General features: G+C 38.5%; 1 protein-coding gene across 1 annotated transcript in view; it reads right to left on the minus strand.

The window, feature by feature from the left end:
- Positions 1-13875, minus strand: part of si:dkey-192l18.9 (F-box/LRR-repeat protein 7) — a 32334-nt gene extending 18459 nt beyond the window's left edge. Inside the window, exons 1-2 of the mRNA XM_026913505.3 lie at positions 13517-13875; positions 7015-7104 (exon numbers count right to left, since the gene is read on the minus strand). Coding sequence (XP_026769306.2) covers positions 7015-7104; positions 13517-13553 — 127 coding nt within the window. The 5' untranslated portion in view covers positions 13554-13875. The remainder of the gene's footprint in view (positions 1-7014; positions 7105-13516) is intronic.
- Between the last annotated feature and the right edge of the window lie 688 nt (positions 13876-14563).

Raw genomic sequence — 14563 nt, forward strand, 5'->3', positions numbered from 1 at the left:
AAAAAGTTGCCAATATAATAAAACTGGTAGGTGTTACTTTCTACTAGATTATTGAGGTGTTTGAAGAGGTGTGGTTCTCCACTGAGCAATATGACATTGTGTAATAATTGGATTATAGCATGCACACATGGAAACACATAGAAACAGTGAAATACTTCTCAGGAAACTTTGCAATGTTGGCTTGACAAATTGAATAACAACAAAGCGTTCTGTATTGGTGCCAACTAGGAAGTTCAGTGGACATGGTTATAGTATGAAATTATGTTATTGTAGGGAGGTATTTCACCAGGAAACAGTTTAGAGCACATAAAGAGGACGTGGCCTCATACTGAACATTTCGCTCCAACGGGATTATCCAGTTACGCTAAGGAGCATAGTAATACATTATTACATTTATTATCTTTTAGGTTTGCTCCTTGTGATTCACCTGAGAAGGATCAGAGTCCTTACAGTGTGGAGTGTCTTATATACAAACTGTTTAGTGACCACATAAAAGCGTCCTGTAACAGGATCCAGTTTGGATCCAGACAGAGTCATAAAGAGAAGCCATCTTCCATACGAAACTTGCTCGTTGTCTTACTCTTGTGCCTTACTCTTTTTGTTTATATGAGGTAAACTCTTTTCACTCCTGCGTCTCTCGTTTAATCGGCTGCTGGCTTTTATTTGTTTCAAACAATCCCACTTTCTTGGAGAGAAAGGGAAGAGAGGAGGGTGAGAGAGCTCAGTGAGAGATAAGGGGGCCTTGAGAAAGGGAAGAGGAGTTGAGGTTGTTACAGGACGAGAGGAATGTATCCTTATGCTTTTTCAAATAACAATGCTTCATGATGTTAGAAAAAAAATGAGTTTCCACATGAAATTTGCTACCTTTATCATAATAATAATGAAGCCTTGTCCATTAATTATATTTGGATGCTACTGTAAGGTTCTTAATAAGAGTTTTATATTGAAGACAGCTGGCAGTAGGAGCAAATGTAGACTCTGTAAACTGAAGGTTAATGCTGAAACCTGATGCTGCAGTACACGTATTGCACTCCCACTTAGGGTAATTCTTCAAATCAAGCTTAACACATTAAACTCACAACTTAGACTTTATATTTACATTTTATCTATTTAGAGTTACATTTATTGAAGTGGAATGTCAAAATATAAGTTAGTTCCTGTTATCACTTACATTATGGCTACTATAAACAGTCATTCCCTCACAAGCCTCTATTTTTCCTCTCTCTTGAAGTTAATAGGACAGAAAAAAAAAATCCAGCTTGTCACGGTACCATGAAACTGCAAAAGGCAAAATTCCCTATCCGTAGAATTTCCTGTGATGGAAAACTTGAATTTACAGTATTTCCTCTGACTATTACAAAGTGCTGACACTGATACTCCTTCCATAACTGTTAAATAAACATCTCATCAAAAAGCTCCGCCTTATCAACAATTACATAAAAAAGTTAGATTTCCTTTATTAAAAATCAACACTTTTAAATGTTTTATTTCCTTCTTGTTAGGTTTAGATTATGTGAAGTGTCTGCCATACAAGTCCCTATGGACATGGTTACTGCTGTACATATACAATAGTGCATTATAGCAAGTGCATTAAAACCTTTCATTTGTCTTGCCACTGGTAATATGATCAGACACTGTGCTATAGAAAATTAATCAACACCTTCTGACCAATCAGATTTGAGAATTCAACAGCACTATGGCATAAAAAAATTAGTCAGTCACCATATCAGTAACACTGGTGCAGAGGTACATCTGAACCTGAGAAGCCATTCGGATGTGTGTTACAGGCAGAACACAGTCTAGATGTACACTATAGATGCTTCTTGAAATTTCTAACTAGCAAAGACTGAAAAGACTGTCATTGGTCTTTCTATGCCATAACCACTTAATCAGATGTCATACACACTCACAGTAGTTACAAGGTGAAACATTTGTACCATGTTGTTTAATTGGAAAAAGAAAAAAGTATTTACAGTATTCCTCCATCATTCTTCACCTCATATTTACTTTGGCCATTTGCTCTATTACAATCAGGAAATGGTGATTTGTTGGAAATGCTTGGTCTTGGATGTCTAATCTGGTGTTATTTACAAACCCCCAATAGTAATTTGCACTGTCACTTGACTCTATTTAAAACTCCATTACTTTCAGAGCAGTTTTTTGGGGCCCTGTAAAACAAACATCCATTCAGACCTCCATTTTCTGGCAAGGAGAAGATCAACACTGACACTATGCACCATGGATATGTTTGTACTACAAAATAAATGGATGAAAACATGGAAAGTGTTGGCATTTGGCGTGTTTACAAGCAGTAGTATGAGAGCATTACAGTGTTACAGATGTATGGAATAGTCCGGAGAGTGTTTAGACTGCTTTGACATGCTCGCCTCCATTGACCCCACAGTACCGAAAGAAAAAAAAGAGAAAAGGACCACACTTATTATCCACATTGAGAGGACACGGTACAGTGAGTTTAATTACTTCAGATGGAAATACAAGTCGGCTCTTGACCTAGGAAAAGGGAATATCTGTTACATAAGACAAAAAAAGAGTAATTTGCTTCAGTATAGGGGAGGATGTTAAGAGTGTGTTGTGGGGTGACTGGAGTGACGTGTGCTTCAAAGATCATCAGTTGGAGAACTAATGAACAATGATTTAGTGTTCTACTGATGAGTGTTTCTTCCAGCTGTGCTGACATGTCCCACAATTGGAAGGAACACTTGTAATGATAAATCATGTTTCAAAGAAAGAACAAATGACACTGATATTAAAAAATGAGCTGAGCTTCAGGATGTTGTGGCCCATAACTATTCTTAAAAACTGCTAGTTAATGTCATTTATAACATAACTGACCCTAGATTAGACCCTTAAGGAGGTAATTTCCATTAAATTCACATCATTATTTATCTATTATATGACATTCTGCATATAATCACTAGTACCACGAGATGAGTTTTTACAGCCAGTCAGCAACCACAACCTGTCTGAACCATCAGCAGTCCTCTGAAGAACATCCTCCTTCCTAAAATCCAGATCTTGTGTCCATGATCCTTGTACCACAAAGTGAACAGTGAGGATTTATTTCAGTTTAATTTCCCGGACGTGGGAGGAACACCTTGGATGTGGTTGAACATAACAAAATCCTCTGTGCTGAGAACATCTCCCGGCTATGATGTATTCGTGCTTGAAACAGTTTAATGTCCATAAATCTTCAGAAGCTTTCAATTAACTTGCTTTGCAGTCAGTACTATCCATCACAATAAGATGGGTTCTTTATGTTCAGCTATAAAATGGTGTTTTTGTCTGTTGGATTATCTGTGCCAAAACATGGGATTACTCTTGTAAGTGTTCATAGAAATAACCTATTAGTGTTGTGTCATTTGTGAACGAGTCGACTCTTTGACCTGGCTCATTTAGGTGAACGTTAGGAGCTGATTCATGTATTGCATATAAGAAAAGGCATAATACTCCCTTTTTAATGCCCTTTCCTCAATTTGGTCATCTGCCAATTCCAACCCAGTAGCTAACTCTCCCCTGTTACACGACAGCTACCAGCAGGGGCGCTAACATGTGCTTCCTGCGAGCCTCATGAAGCCAGCCATTGTAACTTTCTGACCTCATGTTACATCGCAGAGCAGCTGAACACACCAAGAGGAAAGCACTAAATTGCCCTCTTTCTCATGCATCCTCATGCATCCATCCTTCACAACCCGACAGGACAGCCAATTTGGCTCTCTTGGACTCTTCAAATAAATTTTATAGCAAGCACAATACAAAGTATAGTGTAGAGTCAAAAAGGCAAAGCCCGTGAACTTTTGGTAAAAACTGGCAAGGAGCAGCTGGGCAGCTGAAAGACTCAGCTCTTACTGGTGAACTGAGCTGACTGCTCTGACTCACTGAAAGGGTCAGAATTTCCATCACTATGACCAGTGGCTTGAGTCCAGACAAAGCAAACTGATAATAACATCTTCTTTTGTAAATAAGCACTTTTGAACCAAGGAATAGGTTCATGAAGGTTATACAAAAAGATGCTCAGTTATATTGTAATTACATGGCAGGAAATTTTATATTATTGATCTTAAATTATAACATGGGTCCATTTGACCTTTGAGAAAACATTAAATACACATAAAACAACTCTGTCTCGCTTAATATGTTGCCTTTTCAGCGACTATCAAATGGTTCACAGAACAATAACTTAAAATACCAAATAGAAAAGTGTCTTATGGTGCTACAAAAAAGGGCTAATAACAACCCAAGACCCAAAGCAGTGAGTTCCTTCATGTACTCTCTGTGGTAAAGGATTTAAAGCCATGCCCCAAAGCCACGAGCATGCCAAAGAAAACCATCGATGACAGCCCTTCCCAGGCTAGGCCAGAATTTATAATGCTTACATTGAACCTGGTTTCTCCCTGAGGAATGTGCAGCATAGAGCCTGGAAGTAAATCAGGCAAATTCTCATTCCTAATGAACAGCAAGATGTAAATGTGTTGAATTAGGCTATTAAAAAGGTGAAAATAAAACAGTCTAATGAACAGAACACCTGGTTTGGTTAATGTTCTTCTCATAAAGTGATTTTTAGGGATAACTTATCGTTTTTCATGTAGTGCTTGAAATAAACCAAGTTTATAATTTTTGGATGAGCCAGGCCCATCCACCATCTGTTCTGTCCACAAACTGAACAAAGAAACACCACAGAGTCCATAACAAACTGAGGGTGCAGGTGTTCAAAATACCATCCAGGAATCTCTGAATCACCCAAGCCTGACCCAGAATGCAACAGCTTATTTTTGATTTACACTTTTTTTATGTCAGGAAATATGAATAGCTTGTGTATGATGGCATGTAGACAGCATTCTCATTTTGAGATGGGAAGTGCTGATTTTGAGTTTGGTTACTTCTAAGACCTTGTAATTTCCATGCAAGGTAAGAACATTTTTAACAAAATTAAAAAGACAGGTTTTGATCAAGTCACTTTGGTCATGTTGTTTCCAGTTCAGAAGGTGTAGCACAGACAGACACGAACAGACACGAACAGACACACAGACACGACCAGTTTGTCTAAAATCTCCCAGAACTGTTCAACTGGATTGATATCTGGTGACTATGAAGATCATATCATATGATTTACACCTGTTTTTCACCCTCATCAAACCATTCAGTGAGCCCTCGTGCCCTGATGATGGGGGCGGGGTCATCCTTGAAGACATCACTCCTATCAGGATAGAAATATTTCATCATAGATTAAAAGTGATGAGTCAGAAAAAAACTTCAAACTGATTCACAGATATGATTCTATCTTAGAGGGCAAGTGGATCCCCCTCACAGCATAACAGAGCCACTGGTGTACATCCCAGAAACAAGGATACAGTTCTCACTGAGTACCTGGCACTTATTATTGCAATTACAAGCAAAGGCACAAGAAGATTGGGGCAAAATACAGAGTTGGACTCGGCCTTACTGGCATCCAGCCTCGGAAAACTGAGTGCCACACCATAATGAAAACAATGCCCGCCTGGAAGGCTGTTTTGCAAAGAGCAGTACTTGTGCCCAACCACACACTGCCCTTATAACTGCACCATTACTGCCACTATCAACAAGATGGCTTTCATTATAGGGACTGATAGTGGTATAAAAAAGAAACACTAAATTCCTTGGAAAACGTTTCTACAAGTGAGGTTGAAGGCAAAACAGGAAGAGGTTCTGCAGCTAAGAAGTTAGAAAAGCAGCCTGCTAGACAGGACAGCAAGTGTCGACTCCTGGGAAATAATGCTTCGACTGTTCAGCATGCTTGTTTTTTGATGTCATGTCTATGTTTAGTACATGGAGGGCTTAAATCTTATATCTATCAATAACTTGACAATGAAACTATTAGGTTTGAGCAGTGCATTATATCACAAAGTCTCACTGACAGTACAATAAGAATGATTTGGGGCAAATTGTCTCACACACACACGCACACACACACACACGCAAAGGCAGATATGCCTGCTACATATTTCATTTCCAAACGGAAAAAAATGGATGATAGTAAATTATACACCTTGTTCAAGTTCATTACACCCATGACAGAATAATTCACTTTAAGACATTTGCTAAAAGCAAATAATCTGATGTGGATTCCAAAAATGTAATTTTTTATCGATGTATTTTATGTTTGAAAGCCAGTGAGGCTCATACACACAAGAAGACATACTGAGAAGTATCTTTGCAACAGGTGAACACATCAAAATAGACACAGAATACTGCATCAGGAAGGGATTATTATCATTGAACCACTACAAATTTACAAGTTTAATGGTGTTCACTTTTAAAAAGTCTAATTTACACATTCTACAAGATTTGAGCATTTGTGACCAGAGAAATTTTGCATAACATAAAGATTACCAGTAATAATTTAATAATTTTAAAATAAAGCTTGCAAGTTAAAATTGCAAATGCAGCCAATCTGAGAATTAACACCCTTTTTTGTTGGTTCACTATTATATTAGATTTACAAGTAAGACACTACAAGTACTGCATTTAGACCAGTGAATAAAAGAAAGAAGATTTTCAAAATAGAATAGATGAGATACATTAACAATTTATATAGTAAGCCTATAGTATCTTAATGTTTGCAACTGATTTAAGATTTTACCACAATAATTCATTTAAGTTCAATCGTAATCTCACTTGCAATCTTCCTTTAAGGAGCCAATTAGGAAACAAAATAGTTTCTTGCATTCCAGCAGGTCTAAACCCTTCACTGGCAAACTTGAAAGGACTCATTAAAAAGCTTTCAGCAGAGAGCACATCCAGATAAGACAGTGCAGTTATAAGGTATATGTTTTGTTTTAAATAATTTGCTATATAAACTGCCTGCAGGTGCTTCAGGTCTTATGGGAACAGCGAGTTTCACAATGTTTTTGATTTTAGGTTATCCACGAAACACACAAGTACATAAAAAATAGCATTTCATAAGATGGGGAGTGTTGAGCAGGGAGTTTTGCACATAATGAGGACCAGATGCCTTACCTTCACTGGCAGTTACATTCCTGGGAGCTTTGGTGGGTGTATGATCGGTGCTGGAGCTCACGTCGGAGGAAATGCTGGAGCTTCCTTTACCTGCGTAACCAAAAACACAGTAGAACATGATTCATCATTGTAAATGTCTACTTATCTGGATGGCATCGTATCTATTTTTATAATGTGAAGGTTTATCATGATGCTGAATCACCTTAACAGTGAGAAAGCCGGTGTTTGCTTATATAATATATAAAGACGGGGATTGAAAGTTCCCACTGCAAGTCAATATTATGACAGATGCCCTAAAAATGTAATCAGACATCCAAGCCTTGTTGGCCAGCCATTTGTTGGATAATTACCAGTGGCATTGTGTGTTATTTTTAATCCAACCTGAGGTTTGAGGTTTGCATGATTAAGGATTTTGAGGAAAACTCATTAGGAATGCACTGGAGATGAGCTAAATCTTTTTCGGTTTATGCCTTCCTGCCAGTGAAAGAGTAGCCAGTATCCAGCACTGGAACAAAACATGGAAGAATTTGCTCAGTTTTATCACTTATGGGTTTTAGTTATGTTATGATCCCTTATGGTAGCACTGCCTTTGACACATTTAATCTTTGTTGACCGCTCATGCAAATCAGAGCAAAAAAGAGACCCGGGGCATATTACCAAAATTATACTTTAAATTACAACAATAAAATACTATGTGTATGTGGTGATACATGTAGAATGTAACCACATGTAAATTGAAAATGGCAAGGACAGGAAATAGTGTAATCTTATGGATTACTTGGGAGCCAATTTCAATGAACAAGTATCATGAAAGAAGACTTTCTTAGCACATCATTTCGCTGAAACCAAAACCATCAAAAGTGACCAAATGCAGTGAATTTATAAGCTTGTCATAGAATGGTATGTGCACTATTTTCATAATATATTCATTCATTCATTCATTCATTCCTCTTCAGTAACTGCTTTATCCTGGTCAGAATCATGGTGGATCTGGAGACTACTCCATGAACACCACTGCATGGATGAAAGGCCAGTCCATCGCAAAGCACAGTGCACACACTCATTCACATCTAGGGGCAACTTAGCATAGCCAAACCACCCACCTGCATATTTTTATTTCTCCAGAGGAAGCAAGAGAACCTGGAGGAAACCCATATAGACTCAGGGAGAAAACATGCGAAACTGCACACAGTCAATAACCCAAGCTCAGGATCAAACTGGGGACCCTGGAGCTGTGGGGCGGCAAAACTACACAGCCAAAAAAGTTCCATTTCTCTTGAATTATTTGGCAGATGCTTTTATCCAAACTGATTTAAGTGATTAAGAGAGGATACAGTTCAAGCATAGAGCTCAACAGTTGAGAATCTTGTTACAGGGTCCAACAGTGGTTCTTTGGCAGTCCTAGGATTTGAACTCACAATCTACTAATCACTAGCTTAAAGCTAAACCTCCACTATCCACCAGTACAACTGTCATTCTGCCCTCCGAAGAAAATAGTCCATTTACCAGGATTACAAGAAGAATCTCTTGATCTTTATTTGTCCATAAAAGGGCAGTTTTATAGATTAATTATAGTAAACTTAACATACAAATCTATAGATGTTTGTCTTGCAAAAAAAGGGCTACAGCAAGGTCTTTAGCAAAGACTCTGGAGCCACAAATGCAAAACCGGCAAAAATGTGTGTTCGTGTGTGTGTGAGGGGCCTGTTTTATGGTGGGCCATAAACTCAAACCACCAGTGGCTTCGTGCAAAATCATTGTGGGCCTTTATTCCACATGAGGCGTTCACCATGTAAACAAGCCTTTCTTCACACGCTTTCTTCAAGTGCTCATCATACCTACACACACAAACACACAAAACAGTTTACATGGCCACAATGCTATGCTGCACCATTACCATCATGCCTAACCCACATAGGACTAGCATTAGCCTTGCTAAATTTCAAACAAGCCTCTAATATTACAACTGGTGTGGCAAAGCCCACCTTATTGGTAACGCCTACACAAATGCCCCATGATAATTCAGTCATTTCCAGCATTTCTTCTTTGGTAAACCAACCAGCGCTGTATTGTGGCTAACATGAGACGGGCTCCCTTCATCACGACCGTTGTAAAGACATGTGGTGAAATCACCGAACCAGCACATCTGCTTCGTTTTCCACATCAGGCCCCAAAATGTGACTCACAAAGCAAGTGGATGCAATTTGCTGTACTGTCAAATGGCCTCAATTGGTTGAAATTATGAATGCACATAGCTTTGTTCACGCTATCCTATTCTGCACAGCTTCCTAACGAGTGGTGAAATTTATTATGTGAAAGTTGTAATTATATAGTTGACTAAAGCTACCCAACACTCCCCATCTATGAAATTAAGAAGCAAAACCACAGAAGTCTGGCAAATGATTTTCTCTCAAATAGAGTTACTGTCTCTGCTACATACCATGTGCTCCAGTGTATGCTAAGTATAAAACCCCAAAAGAGTAATAAAGTACAGAATAGTAGTCGGTATATGATGAGTAGTCAGCTGTTTGTTGACTGTGGCTCACAGAAATTTCCTCCTTTGCATTGCGATCTTAATCAAGAGCTCAAGACTAACCTACTGAGCTCAAAGATGTAATGATTTACTCCAATGGATCACTCTTTCTTGCTTGGCTACCAGTGGTTTTCTTCCATGTTGAAATGCCTGGAAAAGGGGACATTCCATCACTCTATCTTCTATGCATCCAAGTGAGTGAGTGAAAGTGCTTCACTCACACAATATGAATAGGAATATCATCAGTCATTTTGCCATTACATAAACAGCAATTTCAGCTCACTGAAATATAAGAGCTAAACATTGAAAAGACATTTGCTTGCATTGATCAGTTTGAAGAACTGACCAGCTCAGCTTTTGATCCTGCAACCTTCATACATTCTCATTTGATTGAGGATTGTGGTATTATTGAGTATTCCAGATGTACACTGAAATAAGCAGGACTGAAAAGCAATCCCAAGTCTAATCTGTTCACCTTGGTTCCTTTCCATCAATGGTTGAACCTCTTAAAGGAACCTAAAACCTATCAACCTGAACGTTATCCTCTTAGTCCGGTTAAGCCAGTGAAAAGTCTGGCCTTTTGATCAGCCTCACTTCATTAGCAAACCTTTAATAAAAGGACTTTTTTTTTTTTGGCAAGATGTAGATCTTCCAAATGATGTGTAAAAAAATTCACATGCACAAGCATTTCCATTACTCAGGAGCTTAGCACCCATTGACAATTATTTTCCAGTGATCAAATGTGAACATTTGAAACAGAGACAGATACAGCTTGAATTCATAAAGCAGAGGTTTGACTCTGCTTCTGTACAGAGACCACAGGCACACCTAATCACTTTCTGCTTCAAATTTTTGTGCATGGTTTCTGAATTCTGTTTAATTAAAGCAAAATAATGGGATCATTGCACTTGGGAATAAATCGGATCTGTTTTCCCAGTCATATTTCACTGGTCTTCCTGTTTAAGATGCAGAAAGCTGGGCTGCTTCCCAAAAACCACTGACAAGGATTTATTTCAGTGGAATCCTTCCTATTTTCCTATTCAACCCACTTTTCCAGCAGATACATCCATGTCACAACTGACTGAGATGCGAACGTGAGAACACCCTTGAGAGTTTAGCACTGTGGTCTCCCCCACCATTAACATACGCTCACCACGTGCCAATGACACATTCTTAAGAAGTGGTTTGGGAAAAGCTCCAGGGCCAAGAGACCTGTTTGCTTACTTTTCTGGAAAACAACCTGTCAAAAACTTTCACCAGTTTCCTGCCTTATGCTTATGTAAGGTGCAAAGAGAGCTTTGTGGAGTGGTTGTTAGCTAAGTGAAATTCAAGACGAGGTCGAGCTCAAGTACAGATGCTTGTGGCACAGATGGAGAGAAATGGCATTTATAAACCCTTGATGAGGTATCACGTAGTGCAGAGATGCACGTGCAAGCCAAGTTACTCATATATGTCTGTAATCCTGTCCAGCTTTTAAGTCTAACCTTTCTGTAGTAATTAATTGAACTGAAATACACTCTGGCTAACATGAAGACTGTCTTGAGAAATGCGCCAGTAGTGAGCCAGATGCTACATTTCTAAATTTGTAGATAATAAATTCTGTCCATGATTGGATCCATATGATCTTCTAGCTTAAGATGAAATGGATAAATCAGATTTGCATTTTCTCCCTCTTTTTGTCGAGTTTTGACAAGCAATTGGCATGTTACCTTTTGCTGAAATATTGGGTCAGTGTATGAATTTAGGTCAAACTGGAACTTAAAATATTTGCATTTGGCTGTAACTTGTTAGCTGCCTCAGGTAAAACATCAGGCTGCCTTGCTAAATGGAGTCTAAATCTGTATCGTTTTTAGAGCCAGTTCAAGCAGCCATTCTCAATGACAAGGACAGTTTGTCCTCATTCACTTTATTTGGCACATCTGAAGTTCACATATTCTTTTGTTTTCACTGATTTTTCTATCAATTGCTTGCACATCTTTGTTTCATTTAAGCATCTTTCTTTGTGCTTTATGACGGGATGTGCAGTTATAGGAAAATAATCAACATCAAGTGGCATCAAGTGCAGTCACTGTTACCACCCTGAAGCTGACTATTACCCTATTACAGCATGTTCTACATGTTTTATTCATGTTATACCACAACAATTTCCAACTTTTACACTTAATTGCATTAAATAAACAACATGTTGTACTTTTTATCCTGTTAATGTTGTGGAATATCTGTAAAACATGTGCCTGTTATCACTTATGTCATAGCAGCTATAAACAGTCATTCCCTTATTTTTTTTTTTTTTTTGCTTGAAGTTAGTAAGACAATATACAACACAGTTTGTCATGTTACAGAGAAATCAGAAAGACCTTGCCTGAAGACTTTGCCTTGTCGGAAAACTTGAAAACTGACACTGGAGACTTCTTCCATAAATCTTAACTACGGTTACGGAAAGCCTTGTTACAGAAAGCTTCACCATATCAACGATTACATATTTTTATTTTTTTTAATGACAACTCATTTCTTAATCCATTAATTAGTTAGATAATGTGGAGCATCAGACATACAAGCCCGTGCGTAAGTTGTTACTATAGAAACAATAATGTATCAGGATGAGCACATTAATATAAACCTGTGATTTGGCTTGCAGATGGAACTACTGTCAGACCTCCTATTGTAGAAAATTAATCACCAGTGTCTGACCAATATTTTGCCTGGCTATTATTATTACTACTAATCAATAAAGAATGTCTACTGTTGCCCTGACTCTGTGCTGAGATGGAGAATTACAGGCATTCATGTCTACGTTTGTCTGTAGCTGCTTCTTTTCATTCTCTAAAGGAGGACAAGTTTAGGGCAGTGTGTAATATGATTGATGATTAAGTTGTAGGCATCTGGTCTGTAGGCCTACATTGCTGTAGATAATGAGAAGTGGTCAGATGAGAGAGAGAGAGAGAGAGAGAGAAAGCTGAAGATCTTTGACGCTTCCCTCAGGGTTCCTCAAGGACTTGACTGAAGCTTAAAGTTTAAGTTGGCCAGTTAGCTCACTATGTCTGAGCGGTAGGTTGTGCCCCAGATGTGGATGTTTGCCTTGGACTGTTGAATAGTTTAACGTTTAAGCAAGTCTCATGGCTGCTCTAGGGAACATTCTTAAAAGGCAAATCATGACAAGGATTAATATTAAACTGACTTTCATTTTTAAGTATATTCCTGTGAACAAATCACTTCATGAGACATTTTAGAAGTAGCTAGTGTCTTGGTTCTCAAAGTGGGGTCACCTAACACCTGTCCATGGCATAGAGGAAGCAAGCATACTCATCTATGCCTTTTTTCCCCTTAAATTGACCGTTATTAAAAGAGCTATAGTTATAATCAGAAATACCAGGTCACTCATATAGGCAAAATGTTGTTTATATATATATATATATATATATATATATATATATATATACTGTATATATATATATATAGTCAAAGTAAATCTAATAATGATAAGAAGAATACAGCTAGGAAGTGTGTTTGGGTTCTGTAGGTGAAAGGTTCAGGAATATTATACAGCCCTTATGGCAACAACAAATAGGCTAAATGTGGTGATACATATTTGTCTAATGTGCTTAATATTTGAATAGTTGGGATAGTATACATGAAATAAAACCGAGATGCTGACATGACTAGCGGATTTATTATTATTATTATTATTATTATTATTATTATTATTATTATTATTATTATCATATTTGTTTATTTTATATTATTTATTTATTTATTTATTTATTTAGCATTGCTGCAAAAAAGTGCCTGTGTACAGCTTTGAGAAGTTTGACTGCAACCATCATGCAAGCCATCCTGCAGTGTCTGCTGGACTACAGAAGGCGCACAGGGATGCATCAGAGAGTGCACCGGAGTCTCTAACAGCTCTGACATGCTGATGTATGTGTCTTGTGTGAAATAGCCTGGTAGAGGTTTGGATAGATGACCTACCTTCGCTTCCGCACTGTTTGCCGTTATTCGCTCCCATCCTGAAGAGCGCATTGTCTATCCCCAGCACACTGCAACACACATGACGCTTTCACACTAACACGAATACAAACTCAAAACAAAAAAAAAACATCCATTAATAAGTATTTCCAAGTTCAGGAGCGCGATGAGGAAAGAAAGAAAGATGTGTAAAGTTGAGCACAGCCATCCATAACAGCTGCAACAGCTGCAACAGCTGGAGCAGCAGCAGCATCCTGAGAGCCGGGCTTCCAGCCTGCAGTCCCTCTCTGCAGCCCCTCACTGCAGCCCCTGCACTCACACTTCAACACACACTGACTGATGTGAGCACAGGGACCTGGAGTTCTCTCTCTCTCCCTCTCTCTCTCTCTCTCTCTCTCTCTCTCTCTCTCTGACACAGGGATGTCGGGGCTGAACAGCCGGCTTTTAAAGAGACCGCAGACATTAACCCTCAATGCACACAGCTTCATTTCATCCAGAAAACACACCTCTCCACTACTTCAGCTCTTCTCTCCTCTTTACTCAGCAGCTCAGCTGACATGGTGAGTCTTCAGTCAAACCAAAACTGACCAAACACTTAACCCTTTCATGCAGTAGTGTCTACACTTATGGACAGGCAATTTTTAAAACAGTCTTTTTTTATGTTTTAGGAAAATATAAGATGTACATCATCTGCAAAACAGTTACGAACATTACTGTAAATAAATATACGTTTCTGTAGCTCTCTTTCTACATAAAATAAAAAACAAACAAACAAAAAATTAAAGAAAATTAAAGCTGCAAGCAGCATTTTGGGGGCCAAGCACCCAGACTCGGTGAGCCACACATTCGCAGACATGCTACAGTTGTTGCCTAAGCAATCACAGGAAAGCAGAGCCATAACTTTAGGAAACGAGATTTGAGAGTGGTTTGTAGTTTCACTCATGATGTGTAGGTTTTGACCACGGACAGTGGTGGAATTCTCTGACTGTAGGAGGAAAGGTCTAGCTGAACAAATGAGCAGCAGGGTGGAATTGCTGTAGCTTTGTTCAG

Source organism: Pangasianodon hypophthalmus, chromosome 1, assembly GCF_027358585.1.
Source record: "Pangasianodon hypophthalmus isolate fPanHyp1 chromosome 1, fPanHyp1.pri, whole genome shotgun sequence".
NCBI classification, from domain to species: domain Eukaryota; kingdom Metazoa; phylum Chordata; class Actinopteri; order Siluriformes; family Pangasiidae; genus Pangasianodon; species Pangasianodon hypophthalmus.